Source organism: Raphanus sativus, chromosome 8 (genome assembly GCF_000801105.2).
Source record: "Raphanus sativus cultivar WK10039 chromosome 8, ASM80110v3, whole genome shotgun sequence".
Classification (NCBI taxonomy): Eukaryota; Viridiplantae; Streptophyta; class Magnoliopsida; order Brassicales; family Brassicaceae; genus Raphanus; species Raphanus sativus.
In genome coordinates this window covers 2,613,258-2,634,194 of record NC_079518.1, presented here as the reverse complement: position 1 = coordinate 2,634,194, position 20,937 = coordinate 2,613,258, and the positions used below count along the sequence as shown (strand labels likewise).

The window sequence follows — 20,937 nt, the reverse complement described above, 5'->3', positions numbered from 1 at the left end:
TTCAACCAGTCGACTATACCAAACGAACAAGAATACAATAATCATCTTATAGTATTCATTATCTAATTTAGTTGTTGTTGTTATGTACGGTGTAAAGATTGCAGCATCCTACAAAAGGAATCAAATTTTCCGTCTTCAGCGCGACTTACCAGTTGGAGAGTGGAAAACTATTGACACTTTTCAAATTGTAGCCGCTTCTGGACAATATCACCCGACAATTCATCAATATAAATAACAGATTGTTTTGAACCATTACAGAAAATATATTAGATGTCAGAATAAAATAAAACTCACTAAGAAATTATGTAATAATTATTTTCAATAATTTAGCTTCATAATATACAAAAAAAATCAAAACACAAGTTTTATAGCAAAACTTACGTTACAATAAAAAAACACAATCTGAATTTGCAAAAGAATAAAAAGCCCGCCCGTTCGGGCGGGTCATGATCTAGTTACTCATTAAAAGGAAATGCAAACATTTTCATTTAAAACAACTAGTTCAGTTGTACACGTATGCTCCAGTTTGAAGTGGTATTAAAGATCAGTATTAACTCAATTACTAACATTTACATTTATGACTAAGTATAATGTTTAACATATATGTATATAATGTTATTTTACATACATATAGTTAAAACTCCATGCACGTGTGCTCCAGTCTATAACTAACCCACATGCTGTATTTTTGACTCTACTAAAAAGGTAAAAACCAATTAATATTAGCTATAAATAAAATAAAGGGAATAAATATTTTATAATTTCATTGTGATCAATAGCTTAATTTGTATCTTATTGTGATAAATATTTTATAAAAACCAATTAATATTAGCTTAATTTGTATCTTATTTGTATCTTAAAATACAAATAATTATCAAATTTTGTGATCAATAGCTTAATTTGTTTTGTTATAATAAGATACAAATAATTATAAAATTGTATTAACATGAATTTTTATTTTATAAATATTCAAATTAAATAATATATATATATATATATATATATATATATATATATATATATTGGATGCATCAATTTTATTCGTTCAGTTGAAATCTTTCAAAACTATGTGGAAAACTAAAGTCAAAATAATTCAATTTTGGAAATAATAAGATGATGGTTCTAAAATCATTAAAATAGTTCTCAATGATGTGAAAGTTAAATATTAAAAATTGTAAAACATGTTTTGTAATAAAAATGACTTATTGACCATATTACAGTTTTTATAGATATAAACATGGTGATGAAAAATTTAAGCCCAAATTGATTTGACTCATCATAAATTCAAAATAGATTTCAGTACACAATTACAATTACAAATGTTTAGCCCAACATATATCTTATATACAGTATAACATCTTTAAATTAATAATCAATAAAGTAATATACACTAAAAATCTATATAAATTAATATAATTTTATAATCCCAAATTGAGTTTTTGGTTCAATTAGTATATCGATAAATTAATAATCTCTATAAATTAATAAAAATTTATAATTTTGGTGTACTCCCAAAATTATTAATTTATAGAGGTTTCATTGTATATATATTAAAGGAGAAACATTTTAATAAATTTATTCACACTATAATGGAATGTGGCAGTCTCACAATTATTTAAGAATGAACATTCACACTCTAATAATTTTTTTCACACTCTACATAAATGTGTTCAAACTATGTATTTTATGTTTTATTTTTAATATAAAATTCACATGTAAGGTTCCAAAAATATGAATTTAAAATCCAATTCTAAGATAGGATATTAATATATGATAAAAAAACAATTAAAAACCAACTAATATTCAAATTAGGGCTGTTCAATAAGCTAAACCAAAGAGTATCGAACCGAACAGAAATAGATAATATAGTTTTGTTTTGGTATATACCGTCGTAACCAAATGAATGTAATTTTATAAAAACCGTAGGATTTGGACATGGTTTGATTTATAACCGATTAAACTGAAACATGTAAATATGTATATATTTATAACGACGCATGAATATCTATTTGTTATATGAGTTGAACCATAATTATAATTTGTAAATCACTTGAATCACTTGAATTATAATTAAGTAACAATTTACTGCAACTGAGGCTTCTTATTTTCTTAGTCTTTCTTTTTGATATTATTGCTTTATTTTAACAATAACTAAATTGAAGTAAAGATTATAAATTTGATCAACAATTAGTTGAAATTCTTTACAACTTTTTTTATCTTTAAACAAACAGAACTGTGTTCAAACAAAAACATATTAATTTGATGAACACTAAATATGGAAGAATATAAAAGCTTTTATTTCATGCTTCAGTTTTGTCTTTTATTTTTATTTTCAAAATTTAGAGTTTTGATATTAATTCTAGATTTGATTATTTTATTAGATGACAGAAGCATTTTTTTTGTTTTTTATTATTTTATTTAAATATATAATATTTTTTAATAAATGACTTTTTGACAACATGACTCTAAAATTCGTATAATATATAATATGATCTCAAACTAAATAATTATTTTTTGGTATAAAACCGAATAAACTGAAAACCGAAAATATATAAGCCAAATCGAACCGAGTAAATATGGATTTAGAATAGTAGTTATATTTTACTAACCGAAATACAGTAAAAACCGAACATAACCGAAACCAACTCGATATCCGGATTGAACACTCCTAATCTAAATGAAACCGAACTATTGTTTCATTCTCCAAAACATAATAAAAATAACAACTTCATCCCGCGCAAGGCGCGGGTCTCATCCTAGTAACTTATATTAGACGAGCATGTAGTTATTACATACTAAATGCATCTTATTAAATGTGGTAGTTATTACATACCAAATATACATGATTTAGTATATTATTTAGTATAGTATACTAGACAAGCATGTGGTCATTATCTTAATAATTATCATACATACTAAATCATATATATTTGGACTGTTATATACACAAACTATACATTTTTCTGTCTAATTTATCGGTCATCTTATGTGTGATTATAGACTCTTATATACACAAACTATACACTTTGATTATATTATAACTGTTGATTGTGTCTTATAACAATACTAAAATCAGATCCAATTTTAGAATATATACACAAAATTATTTTCAACCAGTCAACTATAACAAACTAACAAAAATACATTATACATGCTCCAATTTTAATATTCTAGCGATGACTGTTATATACACAAACTATACACTTTGATTATATTATGACTGTTGATTGTGTCTTATAACGATACTGAGATCATATCCAATTTTAGAATATAGACACAAAATTATTTTCAACCAGTCGACTATACCAAACGAACAAGAATACAATAATCATCTTATAGTATTCATTATCTAATTTAGTTGTTGTTGTTATGTACGGTGTAAAGATTGCAGCATCCTACAAAAGGAATCAAATTTTCCGTCTTCAGCGCGACTTACCAGTTGGAGAGTGGAAAACTATTGACACTTTTCAAATTGTAGCCGCTTCTGGACAATATCACCCGACAATTCATCAATATAAATAACAGATTGTTTTGAACCATTACAGAAAATATATTAGATGTCAGAATAAAATAAAACTCACTAAGAAATTATGTAATAATTATTTTCAATAATTTAGCTTCATAATATACAAAAAAAAATCAAAACACAAGTTTTATAGCAAAACTTACGTTACAATAAAAAAACACAATCTGAATTTGCAAAAGAATAAAAAGCCCGCCCGTTCGGGCGGGTCATGATCTAGTTACTCATTAAAAGGAAATGCAAACATTTTCATTTAAAACAACTAGTTCAGTTGTACACGTATGCTCCAGTTTGAAGTGGTATTAAAGATCAGTATTAACTCAATTACTAACATTTACATTTATGACTAAGTATAATGTTTAACATATATGTATATAATGTTATTTTACATACATATAGTTAAAACTCCATGCACGTGTGCTCCAGTCTATAACTAACCCACATGCTGTATTTTTGACTCTACTAAAAAGGTAAAAACCAATTAATATTAGCTATAAATAAAATAAAGGGAATAAATATTTTATAATTTCATTGTAGTTTTTCTTTGATTTTTTGACAACTAATCAATTTCGTTTTTATGCATTGCTTTTTTTTCTATATTCTTTGTTTTTTTTTCTTGTAATTTTTAAGAGGGAATGCCGCTTGTAGCTGCAAAGACATATGAGTCTCCGTGGACCAAAACGTGAAACGGACATTTGGGGCTCCGTGAATTATCCACACGCGCACCTTAGTCATGAAAATCACGCGTCACCAATATATGCTAGCTTTACAACTCAACGTCTTGTTTTGTTTGTGATATGAAATAGATATTATATTTCATTCAAAAAAGAAATAGATATTATATTAGTGACAATTTTTGTCAAAATATATATAAGCTTGTAAAGTTGAAATAATTATTATGTAGAAAATCTATATTATTAAAATTGAAATATTTTTAAAAATTATTCGAAAACATAGACGGTAGTATAAAAAAAAATGTTGTGTATAAATATGATAATAATATATTTAAAAAAAATAAATATATTATTGTTAAAAAATTATAAATCTATTATATTATAATAAATTATATATCTAAACCAATTTTAAAATATATGAAAAATATCTTTTCTAAAATAATTATAAAACAAAATTTAAAATTCATATACATATTTAAAATCAATATAATAATTTAAAACTAATTTATATAAAAAATTGATTCAAAAATATACATATATTCAAAAATTAAATTTCACTAAATTATTTTTCAATAACCGTTTATATATAAGGAGAGAACTGTCATATATTCTAGCTTCATTTATTATTGATCATTTTAAATAAAAAAAAGTTTTGTACCGATAACCGAACTAAATTAATAGATAATTTAAAAGACGACTGAAATTGTAGAAGATTTTTTCAACTGTAACAATCGTAGATTATTTTTTTCATTCATTGCAAATAAAAACTCATAGATTTGTTCTTTCTTAGAAAAGGTCGAATTTTAAAATAACTAATCTTATAAACCTTTAGATAATGTTTTACATAAAATTATTTTTGTCATTCCCATGTAGCAGAGATCATGGAATTGGCAACACCAGATTGCTCCAAGGTTAAGTTAGATTCATACTCCAACGTCTTTGATGCGCCTGGAATCGCCTGTGTTAGTTTCAGTGGCTTCTTCCTCTCTAATTCCTCAAGCTGAGAATAGCAGAAAGACCAGAGAAGCTACAAATGGAGACAGCAACAACAAGATCTTAGAAAAAAGCTCAAACAAACAAACAAACTAAAAAAGAGAACATAGAATCAATGTTGTTTCTTAGGATTTTGCAGACCTGAACTGGATCAGTTTTGAGGAAGTTCCTCTGGAGTCTTTGTCCGTTGGGTAAACGTATCCCAACTCTGCATTGAACGCTGCGGTCACCTCCTTTTGGTTCTTCTGGCAGAGGTGGGTATGTTGGAAGCAACGTTGCTGTAACAGCTACATCTGCTTCAGGGGTTGGTGGTGATATATCATCAGAAGACTCTATCATGCCGTTGTCTTCCAAGGAAGCAGCCAATGCTCGTTGCAGTTCGTCTTCTTCATCATCATCATCATCTTTGGGTTTGGAATGAGGAATCAACGAGAAGCTGCCTCTTGGACGTTTCTGTAAGAGAGAAGCTAAGTGTTCGCTAGGACCACCCTCCAAGAACGGCACTAAATCCTCTAGCAAAGTCTCTGGTTGGACCATTCCACACCACATTCTCATCTTCTGACCAGTTGTAGGATCAATGACAAGAATCACAGGAACGGAGTCTAGCTTGTAGTATGTGCTAACCTTCCTTCCTTCCGTGGTATCATCATAGACCTGCCAGAAGATGAAGTTGGCTTTGATAGTCCGAGAAACCGCTCCATTTGCCCAAGTATCTCTATTTAGCTTTTGAGAAAGAAACACACACACAAAAGAAAGGGATGTGAGTGACTGATACAATAAAACGATTTGGTTTCATATATTTGATAGAATGGAAATTTAGAAGGTAACCAACCATATGAGAGCTGAACTCAGTGGTGGACTGAAGGTTAACGAGAAGCCATTTATCCTGAGAATTAGACGTACTTTTTGCCTGAACAAAAAAAAAAATCGTACAGAGAAGGTTTAGAGTAAGGAAGCAGATAAGCCATTAGTAAAAAAAAGGTAAGAAACTTTGTAGAGAACCTGTTCAAAGGAGCCGTGTGTCATCAGATGAAAAGGAGGACGGAACAACGAGGCCAAGCTATCCCGAGGAGCTGATGTTGTTGTCTCTGTTGCAGAAGCAGAGGCAGAGGGGGCAGCCTGATCTGGTTCCCAAACTCCAGGCCTTCTTGGCTCTTCCCTGAAGTTACGGAAAGCAATCAAAGGAGCTGGTTCACGCAGAGTGTTTCCCAATCTCATAGCCCTAATCACAAACGCAAGTGAGATATAAGAGCTACATCACGCATGTGATATTAGAAAGAGTATATCATCACCAGTGAGGAAGAGAACTAACCCATAATAATACATTAAGTCGTCACTATAAAGAGTATCCCTCGCAACAGGCAAAGGAGCACGGACTTCTTCATCTACATAGTTTTGCGTCCTTTCATATCCTGCCTCACCAGCCGCCCTGTATTATAATATAACGTCAAACCATCAACTTTTAACAAAACCAAAAACACTTAAACCATAAACGAATTATATAACATTACTATATACCCCCAAGACTGTGCATCCATGGGATCGTCGAACGCTGGATGAGTGTGTGTAGCGGACGGAAGCATAGCAACTTCTCCTCCAACGTAGAAAAGCTGAATCGCTTCCTCAAGTTTCCAGCTTGTTGCCTTTCATAGAATTTTTTTTTAATATGTTAGTTAGCTTTAACACAAGTGAAGAAGAGAGCAAACAGCAACGTTCAACTTATTGTAGAAACCAACCAATCAGTACAAAAATAAATTCTAGATCAGAAACTTATGAAGAAGAAACAAAGATAGAAACTTCAAGAAAAAAATCAAGTCAAATCTCATCACATACACACCTTTGATCACAATGCAGACCGTAAGCACCACAGAGACAAACTCTAGCTAGCTACTATCCATTATTTTACCAGAAAAAAAGGAGCACACTTTGCTGTCCAATCTAGGGTTTTCAACACGAATACACTAAAGCTGATTATAAAACCTAGGCAAAACACTTAAGACACGGAACCAATAAACCAGAAACTCTATTCAATTCACACAGCATCCATCTAAGCTCAGAAAGTCCAAACGAGCGAACCTCTAAGAACTGCCGAGCGGTTTCAGATGTCTGCCCAACAGCGATGTCAAGGAAAGAAGAGACTAATCTCTGTTGGTCACTAGAAGAGAGCATTGTTCCCTCCATGGCTTCTTCTGAAGTCGGACAACCCAATTAAATAAGAAGCTGTAATGAGTTGAATTCTAAAGAGGAGGAGAAGAAGAAGGGATTTGAACGCGATTAAATTCGATCCCACTGCCTAAATATTATTATTTACATATTTGTATCTAGGAAAAGACTATTCTATCCATACGTCTTGTGATCATATTTTCCTTTTTATTAATTATATTTTCTGACCAATAAAATTGAATTTTTTTCTTTTTTTTTTTAAATTATAATAATTAAAACTTTGAAAAAACTCTTATGTCTTTGTTGACAAAAAAAAAAACTCTTATGTCTTTATATTTAAAATTTACTCTGTATAATTAAGTTATATTGATTGTATATAATTTAGAAACCCATCAAAATACTCATCCAAATAATGATGACACAAATGATTTATATTTGAACTACATACAAAACTACAGGAAAAATTGAAATCTTTTAATTGGCTGCAAACCACAAGAATCAACCCATTTTGTGTGTTTGATAACAAATGTGTAAACTGTTTGCTTAATTTTATCCAAACAATACTATCATTAGATTCACTACAAAGGAGAAATAGTGTTATCTTCTGTGTCCTGCTGCTCTAAGTGTATCAATGAACAAAAACTCTTCTTAGGCTGGTTTTGATCTCTCTCGTGGTGGAATCCGTAGCCATGACTTCATTGACTCATACACCGTGAATCCAATTGCAACCGATGGAACAATCTAACAACACAAAAGACAAATCAATGATACCGGATTGAGATTTCTTGGAGTGATCATCTTAAAACACTTGAAAAGTTGAAAACTTAATACCGGACTTGCCTTAATGTAGTTGATGCTTAAACCAGCGAACAACTGTCTCCAACCCTGAGTTCGAACGATCGTGTTAAGCCCATCAAATGTGTTCTTGTAACGTTTGTTGCTGCCATCACTCGTTATAGGCTGCAGATTCTCCACCTGTTGTTCACAAGATACCATATAGATTCTGAGTTTTCAAAAACGATGCAAAGTTATAATCCTGTTTCAAGTTTTTTTTTTTACCTGCATTTGTCTCCTAACAACATCCAACGGGTACGTTAAGGTCTGGCCAAATAAACCAGCTAAGGCTCCACAAGGTAGATGCATTCGAACAGAGTTTTGATGCTCTTCAGGAACATGCCTTTTCAGTTCCTCATATATGTAGAACTTAAGGCCCGCGTATGGAAGGATGCCGATCAGCGTTGGACCTGCGAAAACACACAAGAAAGCACCATTCTTTATAATCATCTCCAAATCCAAATTAAGAAAACTATTACAGTGCACATAAACCAACCAAGATTAGACTAAGACATTCCTAGCGATTAGGTATTCTTTGATGCTAACGGTTTATAACTTTTGGATAAATGACTTCCGCTGCTAATTTAGAATACACTCTTAAGACTTAAACATAAATGCAAGCAAATTTTGTGTGTGTTTACCTATGCCTCGATATAGCCCACGTGGTCCCGCTTCTTTATAAGCCATTGCAAGCACCTCTTTTATTCCTGAATATGTAGGTTGACGATAAAACCCATTGGCACCACCTCGGAAACTCTGACTTGCGTCAGAAACCTTAAACGCAATCATAACAGAAACTGTAAGACATTCTTCATCCTCAGTTAAGCACTAACAAAAGAGCTACTACGAAAGCAAAGTAGCAACACATATTCAAACTCACGCACCTGGTAAGCTAGCTTAGTACGAGCCAAATCAAGAGGATAAGTGCACAACACCGCCGTCCCCCCTGCAGCTGATCCAGCCACAAGATCAACAACGGGACCAGAACCTAAAGGAAGATTGTTTTCCAAAATCCAGTCACGGTACACCTCATACGTCATGTAGTGAAGGGCCGCATAAGGGATAATTCTAATAACACTCGCCCCGTTTCCTCTGCAAGAAGCACAACGATGGAGAGTTAAAGTGATTAAGCGGCCGTAGCCTGCAAACATAAGAGTTAAAAAGCTCAAAACGAGAAGGTAAAGTACTTACTTATAAAATCCGAGAGGACCATCGCATTGCAACACCTTCTTTAGTGACTGGGACACACCAAGGGTCCTAAAGTCGTTTGTTCTAGTCTGATGTTGAAAGCAGATATGATCATTAGATAAATTAAAGTTGAAATCTTTCCATGAAACATCACTAACACAAGAACAGAGTCAAAGCCATTGAAACAGAGTAAGACTAAACCAAGAACAAAGTCAAAAACTTTTTTCACCTGCAATAGAATCTTGATCCTCTCCAAGGGAGCAACAGAAGTCTTAGCAACAGCCCCGGCAACACCTCCAGCGATTAGGGTTTTGGCGAGAACAGGCAACGTATCCACAAGGCTCATCACATCAGCCGAAAGCGTGGAGGAGCCTTGTGACGAACCCATCTCTCAGTCTATTATTATCTTCCTTTAGCTGAAGAAGAACAAGAGCCTTATCCCATCTAAATCTAGGGTTTATGGTCGACGCCGCCGTAGATCTCACGTGTGGAGAACTCAAAAAACTTGTAAATCTCAGAAACGAAGAATACGCGAAACTCGGAAACAGATTCTCCTCCTCCTCTGTTACAGCTATATTCATCAACAGGACCTCAATAACACACTCAGAACCGATCAAAACATCCAGATTCAGATCCAGAATCAATCGAGCAATCAATTGGGGGGGGGGGGGAGACGCGATGTAAGACGAAGATAACGGAGAGGATTCAGGAGGATTTATTGGGTGGTGAAGAGCGACGCAAGGCTCGCCGTGGATCTCGGAGAGGAGAAATAGAGAAGACGGAAAGGTTTTTTTTTTTCTTCGATTCAAAACTTTCGTCTCTCTGCTCTGTTTTTGGTTTTACTCATTGGTCGCGCAATTTTTGGAGGCTTTGAAGAAACAGAGATTGCCTTCTGATTGCATGTGATTCGGTGCACGGAAAACGTGGTGGACCTACCTATTGATACGGCCCATTTATTTAAAACTTACAGTAGTATCAGCCCATAACCATAACGACCGTATCCTTAAGGCCCAGTTTTAACTTGGATCGGATAGTTTAAATCCAGAGGTTCAATGTTATCAAACTACAACCACAAAAGCAAAATTCAAACTCACCATCAGTTTAAATCAGATCTAGATCCTCCATGACAAGTGTTTGTAGATTAACAAATAAAAAAACATAAATTATCTATGATCGTATCTTTTGGAACCAGTGGTGATATGCGATATCAGCAAGGCTAAGAATATCGGTGAGCCTATGGTGGAAATATTGGTTTCCATGTGATTCGACATGTTGGCCTGAATGAGCAACTGGATTCATAGATAGCAACTTGAGACTTTGGATATGAAGAATGAAAATGTTCGTGGCTTGTCTTACAGGTCAAGTATCTCCAACTGTGATAACTTCGTATTCTATTTGGTGATAGAAGCATCGATGCCTCATCCGATATGTATATACTTAGCCACACACTTACAGTCTGAGAGAAAGGTAAATTATCGTTCAATCAATCCATCACATGGGTGGGTATATATCTCTCTTGCACAGTGTTGTATCAGAAGAGTATGATTTGAGTGTATCATCTTTTGAGTAAATAATTTATACCGAAAAGAAAACATATGTAACTAATAATTCTAATAAAATCTTTGATCCTTTTCCACAAACTAATAATAAAAAATACTTTTATATACCGCGACCATCATGTCGCTCGTTGATCTTAGACCATCTCCAATGTATTTTGCTATTTTTACCTCTAAAATAGAGAAACTCTATAATAGAGGTGGGATATACTCCAATGTATTTTTCTAAAAATAGCAATCTCTATTTTATAGAGTAAAAAATAGAGGAAGAAATAGAGATGTGTTGGAGCATTTTCACCTCTAAATGCTATTATAGATGTGAAAATAGCAATGAGTTGGAGATGCTCTTAAAGTTTGATACGTTACATAACTCTTTTTTAAGGACTTTTAATTTTATTTATTTATTACTAGGAAAAGTCTATTTACTTCATCGATTTATAATAAAAATAATTTTGTAAACAATATATCAAACAATTATTTATATAGATAACTACATGTTGTGTCATAAATATAATAAATAAATATCACAGCCCCCTCCTATTTCCTTTTTTTTATTAAATTTCCCAAATAAATACCTCAGGAAAGATTATAGGATTTGTCTCTGTCCGAATAACAAAGTAAACAAATTAGCTCTCCAAGGGGAAAAGAAAAAAAAAAGCCGATCTTGGCTTTTCTCTTCTCAGACGCAGTTTCTCTCACCGCCGGCGTGTTTTTTCTCCGAACGAAGCTGATTCATATTGATATGGAGGGAATACAGAATCCTATCCACCGCACTGTCGAAGAGGTCTTTAGCGACTTTAAGGGTCGTAGAGCTGGTCTCCTCAAGGCTCTCACATCAGGTCTCTCTCGCTTGAATCTCTGTTTTTTTTGTTCGAATCTAAAAGCTAATCTCTTTCTCAGAGATTTGTACAGATTCGCAAGTTTTAATCTTTTTTGATGTGATTTGACGATTTTATAGGTTTATTCATGCTTTTGTTTTGTTTTTTGTTTTGTTATTTGCAGATGGGCAGCAGTTTTACCTTCAGTGTGACCCTGGTGAGTTTATTTCCTCACTCTTCTTGTCTTAACTTCCAACAACGTATTGATTCGTCTCTGGTTTGGTTTCAAAAAGTGTGTCTGTGAGAGAGGCTTTGAAGTAGCTGAGAGATTATATTCTCCTGGTCTCTTCTTGAATTAGGGAAAAATTTTCAGATGGTCAATGCATGTTTTGTTTCTATGTTTTATGTTTTTTTTTGTCTCTTTTTGTGATGTTAAATGTATTTTTTATTCATGAGTTTTTGTTCAACAAATTGATACTCTTTAAGTGTTAGTGCTCTGTGTGGGCTTTTTTTTTCTTAGGGTAATTCTGTTTCTTTTTCTTTTTACTTGTTTGCAGACAAGGAAAACTTGTGTCTTTATGGACTTCCTAACGAGACATGGGAGGTTAACCTTCCTGTCGATGAGGTCCCTCCCGAGCTCCCTGAACCAGCTTTAGGCATCAACTTTGCAAGGAACGGAATGCCTGAGAAAGACTGGATTACCTTGGTTGCTGTTCACAGTGACTCTTGGCTCATCTCTGTTGCCTTTTACTTCGGCGCACGTTTCGGGTTTGGTAAAAACGAGAGGTAAAACATTCCTTCTCTGCTCACTGTTCTATCTTCTTGTGTCTACACATGTTTGGTTTAACTACAATGAACCATTATCATAGCTGCAATCTTCTAGCATCCTTGGTACAACTTAAGTTATCTTGTCTAAGCAAAAGTGTTGTGAATTAACTTTATTGAGATATATAAAATGCAAAGTTCATGTGTATCTCTAGCTCATCTCTTGAACGTAACAGTCAGAGCAAAGTGTTTTGTCTTGGCCTGCCTCTGAGCGTATTAAATTTTGTTTCAGGAAGAGGCTTTTCCAGATGATTAATGATCTCCCAACCCTGTTCGAGGTTATAACTGGCAATGCAAAGCAATCCAAGGACCAATCTGCTAACCTCAACAACAGTAGCAGAAGCAAACCTAGTGGTGTCAAGGTATATAGTTAGTAGCTTCTGTTTTTTTTCCTCGGAGTCTATCTTATATGTCTTAACTCTATCTCCCCATGCAGCCTCGTCAATCTGAGTCTCACACGAAGGCTTCAAAGATGTCTCCACCACCAAGAGAAGATGATGAGAGCGGAGAAGATGAGGAAGATGATGAGCAAGGTGCGGTTTGTGGTGCGTGTGGAGAGAACTATGATGACTTCTGGATATGTTGTGACGCTTGTGAGAAATGGTTCCATGGAAAATGCGTGAAGATCACACCTGCCAAGGCTGAGCACATCAAACACTACAAGTGTCCGACTTGCAGTACCAGCAAGAAGATGAGAGCTTGAAATGAAGGTGATAATAACAGTAGGGACTGTGAAAGAGGATAAAGTTTTCACAGTTGTATGAGGAGGAGAAGAAGAAGAACCAAAAAAGGCTTTTGATTGTGTAGTCTTAATGGGAACAGCTTTGCAGTTAGTTATGTCTTTGTGCTTTTTTATTTTATTTTATTTTGCTGTTAATGTTTAAATTCTATGACTAATCTGTCTTATGTTTCTGGAAAATTCTGTCTAGTCTGTTAATTAGTTTTTTTTTTCTCTTTCTTAATATAATAACACAACTATTGAAATAAATAAGAGTGCTCAAATTTGATAGGGGAATTACAACTGTAATATGCTATGATTGAATTATCTTTTCATGTTGACAGAAAAAAAAGAAGTTTCTTTTCATGATTATAGCTGTATAATTGCTCTGAGAAAATGCATTAGTTCAAAACATCGGAAACAGTTATTAAAACTATGTTAAAGCATAGTAATTATATCCTCTTTTGATATATTACATTCGAAATCATTTTATTTTGAGCAATTTCTCTATAATCATTTTCAGAAATTTCTATAAAAACTAACTAGATTTTGACCCGCGCTTTCCTTTTATAAAATATATTATTTGTTTGTAATTATTGAATTTATTTATTTTAATAAAATTTTCTTTATAATAAATTCGACACATAGATTATCTCTGGTAAACTATGTATTTCTCTAATTTTGTTTTATTCGCTCTTCAATCAACATATTTATTTGGCTTGTTGTTAAAATAAATGTTTATAGACTTTGATCTCTGCACCTCCGCGGATGTATATTTTTAAAAAAATATGATGATATTTGTTTTTCATGTAATTATTAGGGTTTGGCAAAATGAATCCTAGGAACAGAACTGATACCAATCCGTAAATATAGTACCAAACCTGAACACAAATTGATTAAATATTCGAATTATTCAAAATTTTGTTAGTTAGAGAACCGAATCGGATCCGAACCAAAGTATTAGTGTACCTGAATTTATCTAAAAATAGATTTATATACTTATATATTAATTATTTTTATATTTAACGTATATAAAACATCAAGAATGATACTTTTAAATTGGTTTAAAATACTTGAAAATATATATAGATAGTCAAAAACAAATATCTGAAATATTTAAAGTATACTCAAATCACCAAAAATACTTAAAATAATTATTGATTTCGTATCCAAAATTTTAAATCAAACCAATTGATATGTTAATCTTAGGTATTCTGACATATGTTATTTAAATTTATAGGTAATATATTACTTTATTTATAGATTTTGAGAAATTTAAAATATATAGTGATTTAAAACTTTAAAAATAATTTAAATAGGTTATCCAAACCCAAACCAAACCCGCAATGATCCGAATCAAACTCAAACAAAAATTTAGGAACATCCTAATAGGACTGAAATCTTTGACCTAGAAAACCCGAAATGCAAACCGATCAGAACCAAGCCCGTATGGATGTCTGAAAACCTATCCTTAGTCATTATTATATATCGTATAATTTCATCATATAATTAATCGTATTTTATATGTACCATCATATAAATAATCATATAATTAATAGTATTTAATATGTATATCATCATATAAATAATTACATATATTATATTTTAAAAACTTAATATGAAATATAAAAACCATAATTTGAGTTGGTATTTCAAATTGGGCTTTATATTGTATTTTTCTTATATATATTGACAACATTCTTTTATAATGGACTTAATAACTTAAGCCCATTACTTTTTCTGTTTAATACTACAATCCATGTTTCCAAACAAAATTAATTTTTTTAAAAAGACTACAATCCATGTTTCCAAACACAACAAATTTTTTTAATACTCTTATCCAAGTATCCAAACACACCGAAATTGTACTTCAGCTTTAATAAGATAAGATAATACACGAAACAAAAGGCCCAATAGTGATGATAAAGCCCATATATAAGCCCATGAAATATCGTAAGAGAGTAGAAGTCAGGAGAAGGTACGGTCGCAGGTGGAGGAGACTAATCGATTAAAAATGGCGAAGCCTCTGGGTACTACCGGCGAGTTTTTCCGGCGAAGAGATGAATGGAGGAAGCATCCGATGCTATCCAACCAAATGAGACACGCTCTCCCCGGTCTCGGAATCGGCGTAGCCGCCTTCTGCGTGTACCTAGTCGGTGAGCAGATCTACAGCAAAGCTTTGGCTCCTTCCAAATCATCTCACCACAAACAGAATCAGCCTGCTCCCTCTCACTGAATAGCATCGATCAGGTACGTCGTTGATGATTGGTTCATCTTGTAACCCGATTTTGTAAATTTTATTCGTTTTGATTGGAGAGAGATTAGTCGATGTTTTGTTGTGTTACATTGTTGTCTGAAGACTAGTCGATGTTTTGTTGTGTTACATGCGATCAATCATCGCTTCTGCGTCTGTACAACTAAAGCGTTCTGATCTGATTGCAGATGCTCGAAATAATGGGCTTAAGATGAACTCAGAGGCTTCTTCTCGGTTACTATTTTTCTTCGTGGACTGTCTTAATAAATCTGTTTGTTGTGTTGGACACAAAGAATTTGATTCTCTGTTGAATTATAACAGCTTGTTGGCTCAAAGTTTCTCTTTTGCATCGCACATGTAACATTGTTTTTGGAGTAACTTACATAAAAAGACACTTTCTGAATTATTTTTGCGTTAAAAGACACAATACTGTTTTCACACACTTTACAGTGACAGCTGTATTATTCAGGACGAAAATAACCTTACTTTTGGCTAAAGAGAAGAGTGTTCTTTTAAAGAGACAACTGTAACGAACCTTAGTTAGTATCTGGTTGTATTTAATAATAAAGTTATAAACCAAAAAAGTAGGTATATGGGTTTATATGAATAGTTTGTGGGCGTTAGATCAATTTAAACACATTAGATCTAACGGCTATGAAGAAGCATGCCTTTTAAAGTGTAATTAATGGGTTTCGAAGGTTGAGAAAGTACGTGAGTTGCGGTCAGAAGAGCTATGACCAGACAAAGTTTGGTTAGCATATATATGATCATATGCTGGTTGGATGGGAGTATTGTGGTCAGGTGATGAGTGGATGGGAGGTGTGTGGTCACTCAATGTGTGGACAGCCGGATGTTGTGTGGTTGGACGATAAGATGTGGCCAGACAAGTTATGAAGTAGTAGTGGAAAGATGTAAGGAGGGTTCTGGAGTGGGGTGTGGTTACTCGATGCGTGGATGGGGGTTGTATGTTTGGGAGATGAGATGTGGTCATACGAGTTGTGAGGTGGTGGTGGAGAGATGGTTCTAGAGTGGGGTGTGGTCACTCGATGCGTGGATGGGGGTTTTGTGGTTGGGAGATGAGATGTGGTCATACGAGTTGTGAAGTGGTGGTGGAGAGAAGGTTCTAGAGTGGGGTGTGGTCACTCGATACGTGGATGGGGGTTTTGTGGTTGGGAGATGAGATGTGGTCATACGAGTTGTGAAGTGGTGGTGGAGAGATGGTTCTAGAGTGGGGTGTGGTCACTCGATGCGTGGATGGGTGTTGTGTGGTTGGATCTCCGGGACGAAGCAAAGCGGCGGAAGCAAAAACTAATCTTCCATAATTCGGAGATTGAATTCTTACTGTGAAATGTTGTTTGATTTGGGATTTACAAGGATGTGTGAACTCGATTTTGGGATTAGAGTTTGTTTTGTGAGATTGGGTTAGATTTCCGGATCAAGAAATACAAACAAAGAGAAAGGGACTAACATTTGTTTTATGAGATGTTCTCGATTTGGAGTCTACAAAGAAGAACTAGAGAGCTGTTTTTTAATAAAGAAAACAGAGAAAAAAACAGAGAAAAGATTAAGGCTTTGTATCAGTTGCGAACAACAATTATGTTATGTGCAAATTTAAATATACAGAAACTAGAGTGAGGATTTATGAGAGTAATCAACAGAAAAAAAAATTAGATAAATTGTTGGTGTTGATCAAAACGAAATTGGATAGATTTGGTTAGAGAAAACAAAAAAAAAAATTAAACCTTGAATGTTAAAGATTTCCGGTGAAACTAACGAGAAAGATCTCACCATTTGTGTAAATTATGTTAGATTTAGGAGATATACAAAAATTTGACTTTCGTAGAACTGATTTTGCAGAACAATATAGTTTGGTTTCAATGGAGAAAAAGAGATTAGATTGAAATGAAAAAAAAAAAACGAAGTAAATTAATTGTTTTTAAAAAGATCGTCTAGTTAGAAAATCCAACCAAACACACAATCACATTAGTTGAGGGTAGATTGGTCAATTTGATAAGAGAAAGTGCTCTCTAAACTCAATGTGTCTCTTTGAGTAATTGAAAACTTAGAATGTGTCTTGTAGAGTAAATTTTTCTTGTTTTTGTGTAACTTGATATTGAAAAAAGTTCTCTGTTATTTGTTCAAAACAACCCCAGCCCATATACAGCTTCAGTTAGTTAAGACTGATCGTTTGAGCCTTATTAGTACTGAGATCTGCAACTGTTATGTTAGGTTAAGTGTATGAAATCCAGTTCTAGTTGGTTTACATTGTCAACTAATAGAAAAAATAATAATTTATACATAATATATGGACTCATTCGATTTTCTCTTTTAGTGTGTGAAATCCAGATATACCAAATGATTATGATCTGAATACTGTATACTGAATCCAAATTTACGTTCGTTATAATTTTCTATATACAAAAGCGAGACAAAATTATGTATATTGAAACTATTAAGCTTCTGACAAAAAAAAACACTGGCTGAAACGTATTATTTTTTGTCTGTTTTAAGAAAAAGATATGATTTGTTCTCGTGGGGTAAAGTAGCTAAGTAGCGTATGATTCATCTATGTGTTCATAGGTGATATTAAATCACTTTGTTTGTAAGTGTGGTTGAATTTCTTTTGGTTACAAATCATGTATTACTTCTTTGCTTAATGATAAATTGAAGTTGAGCTATAAAAAACATGATTGAAACACACAAATTGAACAGTCCTACCAAAATAGCAGTGATCTTTTGATCATCATTTTCAATAGTATGGTTTTGAACCGTGTATTATATACACTATATGCAAACTTATCTTATGTATTGTTAGTAAAAACAAAAATAGTTACCTCAAGTTTCAAGGGTGCATAATCTAGCTCACTAAACACAATATTAGATTAAAGGCAAAAATAACTTAAACACCCCCAAACTAATTTGTTGCCTTTCTGGTGGCCTGTAAATTTTTTGTATGGGCCAGTCCAAACTAATTTCTGATATAATTACGGAAGTTTGAAGGAAAAAAAAAAAAAAACTTAAACACCCCCACAAAAGGAGGATACACACACAAAGCTGTCCAGCACTAAAATTGGGTTTCAAGAAAAGAAATGACCAAAACAGATTTTAATCAATGGTTACCTAATTCCTGCTAATTCCTAATCATCCATTGACCCTTCTCGTCTCCCTGTTTCTCTCTCCAGATTCTTGTTATTTAAGCAATTGGTGATTCAACCTCCAATTTTTATCCTTGGCAGACCGAACTTTAAACCACAACACCTGCTTGTGGTTTCACCGGAAAATCAGATCTCAGCGGCTTTCATCGCTGCATTTTCAAATGACATCAGCGTTTTTGAATATTGGCAGCTACCTTTTCGTCTTCTGCTTGTCCTTCTTAGCAACATTGACTTCACCTGCTGGAGCCAATGTTGCTGTATTCGACGACTACTGGACACAACGTCAAAGCGATGCATTGAAACAAACCATGGCCTCTTTCGATCCTAATCCTCTTAATGTCACCGACCATTTGAATTACCATGCCGCTTTGTGAGTTCTTTAGTCTCTATTAGTAAAATTTTAAACCTAACGTCCTAAACAAGTAACCTACTTAAACAATTTTTTTCCCTCTTTAACAGAGCGATGGACGCCACGGAATCTGTCAACAACACCAGGAGAGAGCTTTCACAGGTGAGAAATGGTCGGAAACTGCGAAAGAGAAGCAGGAAATGCGTAGCTTACAACCCCATAGACAAATGCTGGCGATGCAACGGTGACTGGGAGAAGAACCGTAAGAAACTAGCGGACTGTGTGCTCGGATTCGGCAGGAAAACCACCGGAGGCAAAGACGGACCTTTCTACGTCGTCAACGACCCCTCCGATGACGATCTTATCAACCCCAAGCCAGGAACGCTAAGGCACGCGGTGACGAGAGACGGACCGCTTTGGATCATATTCGGAAGCAGCATGATCATAAAATTGCAACAAGAACTGATCATAACGAGCAATAAAACGATCGATGGACGAGGAGCTAGGGTTTACATCATGGAAGGTGCTGGATTAACGGTGCAGTTTGTGAACAATGTGATCATACACAATATTTATGTCAAGCACGTTGTTCCTAAGAGCGGTGGTTTGATCAGAGACTCCGAGCAGCATATAGGGCTTAGGACGGTGAGCGATGGTGATGGAATCAGTTTGTTTGGTGCAACTAATGTCTGGATCGATCATGTCTCTATGACAAGATGTTCAGATGGTATGATCGATGCGATTCTTGGCTCCACTGCTATAACTATTTCCAACAGCCATTTCACCGACCACGAAGAGGTAAGAAATAAATTGTCCCGAAATATTAAATGTTGTAGAAAATGTAGGAAATATTTTAATATTTTTCTTAAAAAATGATTTGGGAAGCTATACTTATATATTGACTTAAAAAAAAAACCCTCGAAATGCAGAGTAATACCTCTTTTTTGACCCTTCTTTGAATTTGGTTGTGTCTGAACAGGTGATGCTATTTGGGGCAAATGACAAACACGTGATCGACAAGAAAATGCAAATAACAGTTGCGTTCAACCACTTTGGCAAGAGATTGGATCAAAGGATGCCTCGTTGCAGATTCGGAACGATCCATGTGGTGAACAATGACTACACACATTGGGAAATGTATGCAATTGGTGGAAACATGAACCCTACAATCATTAGTCAAGGCAACCGTTTCATTGCTCCTCCTAATGAACGAGCCAGACAGGTTACAAAGAGAGAGTACACGCCTTACAGTGCTTGGAAAATGTGGAATTGGCAATCAGAAGGAGATTACTTCTTGAATGGGGCTTACTTTGTGCAATCCGGAAGACAAAATGCATGGAGCCCTAAACCGGTTAACCCTGTCCCAAGAAAGTTTGCCATACGACCTCAACCGGGAAAAATGGTCCGTAAACTCACCATGGATGCAGGAGTACTTGGCTGCAAGCCGGGTACAGCATGCTGATCAAAACTACCATTTTGTCCCCTTCCAACAAACAGGCAAAGCTTTGTAGTTTTGCTTGTTTTCCAAGAAAAAAGAGGGGAGAAAGAAAGCAAAAGGAATGTTTTTCTATGAGTGGGATTCATTATTCTTTATTAGAATTCAGGTTCATTTTCATGTGGAAAAAAAGAAAAAGAAAAATACCTTTTAGATCTATATAAAATCTCTCTCTATTTTTTCGTTAAATCTTTTTGTCTTGTCTCATGTGTTGATGCTTCAAAAAGGAGATAAAAATTTGGCATTAATTTGGTCAGTGTCATTAGGTCTTTGTCGTTGTTTTATCACAAAATTATAATGAAATTAGAACTAAAATATAAATCATTATCCTTCATGCAATAGATATCTCTATTGGTTTAGGAGAACTTACTGGTTGCTCTGATAATGCCTAT

General features: G+C 33.9%; 5 protein-coding genes across 5 annotated transcripts; 3 read left to right on the top strand and 2 right to left on the bottom strand.

The window, feature by feature from the left end:
• Positions 1-4,920: 4,920 nt before the first annotated feature.
• On the bottom strand, positions 4,921-7,476 carry LOC108822598 (plant UBX domain-containing protein 7). The gene is made up of 7 exons (XM_018595714.2): positions 7,267-7,476; positions 6,709-6,833; positions 6,503-6,619; positions 6,193-6,412; positions 6,023-6,100; positions 5,332-5,913; positions 4,921-5,224 (listed from the first exon to the last, which is right to left on the bottom strand). Exons 1-7 carry the CDS (start codon positions 7,369-7,371, stop codon positions 5,057-5,059), a joined length of 1,395 nt encoding a protein of 464 aa, XP_018451216.1. The 5' UTR covers positions 7,372-7,476; the 3' UTR covers positions 4,921-5,056.
• A 330-nt stretch (positions 7,477-7,806) lies between these two features.
• LOC108819277 (mitochondrial carrier protein CoAc1) lies at positions 7,807-10,246 on the bottom strand. Its single transcript, XM_018592279.2, has 7 exons — positions 9,605-10,246; positions 9,379-9,464; positions 9,072-9,279; positions 8,829-8,961; positions 8,413-8,597; positions 8,194-8,328; positions 7,807-8,094 (listed from the first exon to the last, which is right to left on the bottom strand). The coding sequence occupies exons 1-7, from the start codon at positions 9,761-9,763 to the stop codon at positions 8,002-8,004; spliced, it is 999 nt and encodes a 332-aa protein (XP_018447781.1). The 5' UTR covers positions 9,764-10,246; the 3' UTR covers positions 7,807-8,001.
• A 1,276-nt stretch (positions 10,247-11,522) lies between these two features.
• LOC108818737 (PHD finger protein ALFIN-LIKE 7) lies at positions 11,523-13,528 on the top strand. The gene is made up of 5 exons (XM_018591661.2): positions 11,523-11,770; positions 11,934-11,966; positions 12,307-12,535; positions 12,807-12,936; positions 13,011-13,528. Exons 1-5 carry the CDS (start codon positions 11,674-11,676, stop codon positions 13,275-13,277), a joined length of 756 nt encoding a protein of 251 aa, XP_018447163.1. The 5' UTR covers positions 11,523-11,673; the 3' UTR covers positions 13,278-13,528.
• A 1,727-nt stretch (positions 13,529-15,255) lies between these two features.
• On the top strand, positions 15,256-15,952 carry LOC108820759 (NADH dehydrogenase [ubiquinone] 1 beta subcomplex subunit 3-B). Its single transcript, XM_018593767.2, has 2 exons — positions 15,256-15,542; positions 15,735-15,952. The coding sequence occupies exon 1, from the start codon at positions 15,307-15,309 to the stop codon at positions 15,526-15,528; it is 222 nt and encodes a 73-aa protein (XP_018449269.1). The 5' UTR covers positions 15,256-15,306; the 3' UTR covers positions 15,529-15,542; positions 15,735-15,952.
• Positions 15,953-18,759: 2,807 nt separating this feature from the next.
• LOC108821199 (probable pectate lyase 3) lies at positions 18,760-20,859 on the top strand. Its single transcript, XM_018594244.2, has 3 exons — positions 18,760-19,071; positions 19,161-19,848; positions 20,030-20,859. The coding sequence occupies exons 1-3, from the start codon at positions 18,863-18,865 to the stop codon at positions 20,510-20,512; spliced, it is 1,380 nt and encodes a 459-aa protein (XP_018449746.1). The 5' UTR covers positions 18,760-18,862; the 3' UTR covers positions 20,513-20,859.
• The last annotated feature ends 78 nt before the right edge of the window (positions 20,860-20,937 follow it).

Excerpts from the sequence above, each read along its gene's own strand:
- LOC108818737 (XM_018591661.2), top strand. The coding sequence starts at position 11,674 with ATGGAGGGAATACAGAATCCTATCCACCGCACTGTCGAAGAGGTCTTT. Across the intron at positions 11,967-12,306 it reads TTACCTTCAGTGTGACCCTG|ACAAGGAAAACTTGTGTCTT; the intron begins GTGAGTTTATTT and ends ACTTGTTTGCAG. Across the intron at positions 12,536-12,806 it reads GGGTTTGGTAAAAACGAGAG|GAAGAGGCTTTTCCAGATGA; the intron begins GTAAAACATTCC and ends ATTTTGTTTCAG.
- LOC108820759 (XM_018593767.2), top strand. The coding sequence starts at position 15,307 with ATGGCGAAGCCTCTGGGTACTACCGGCGAGTTTTTCCGGCGAAGAGAT.
- LOC108822598 (XM_018595714.2), bottom strand. The coding sequence starts at position 7,371 with ATGGAGGGAACAATGCTCTCTTCTAGTGACCAACAGAGATTAGTCTCT. Across the intron at positions 6,413-6,502 it reads GACTTAATGTATTATTATGG|GGCTATGAGATTGGGAAACA; the intron begins GTTAGTTCTCTT and ends GTTTGTGATTAG. Across the intron at positions 6,101-6,192 it reads CACACGGCTCCTTTGAACAG|GCAAAAAGTACGTCTAATTC; the intron begins GTTCTCTACAAA and ends TTTTTTGTTCAG.
- LOC108821199 (XM_018594244.2), top strand. The coding sequence starts at position 18,863 with ATGACATCAGCGTTTTTGAATATTGGCAGCTACCTTTTCGTCTTCTGC. Across the intron at positions 19,072-19,160 it reads TTGAATTACCATGCCGCTTT|AGCGATGGACGCCACGGAAT; the intron begins GTGAGTTCTTTA and ends CCTCTTTAACAG. Across the intron at positions 19,849-20,029 it reads ATTTCACCGACCACGAAGAG|GTGATGCTATTTGGGGCAAA; the intron begins GTAAGAAATAAA and ends GTGTCTGAACAG.
- LOC108819277 (XM_018592279.2), bottom strand. The coding sequence starts at position 9,763 with ATGGGTTCGTCACAAGGCTCCTCCACGCTTTCGGCTGATGTGATGAGC. Across the intron at positions 9,465-9,604 it reads GGATCAAGATTCTATTGCAG|ACTAGAACAAACGACTTTAG; the intron begins GTGAAAAAAGTT and ends TTTCAACATCAG. Across the intron at positions 8,095-8,193 it reads TAAGCATCAACTACATTAAG|ATTGTTCCATCGGTTGCAAT; the intron begins GCAAGTCCGGTA and ends TTGTGTTGTTAG.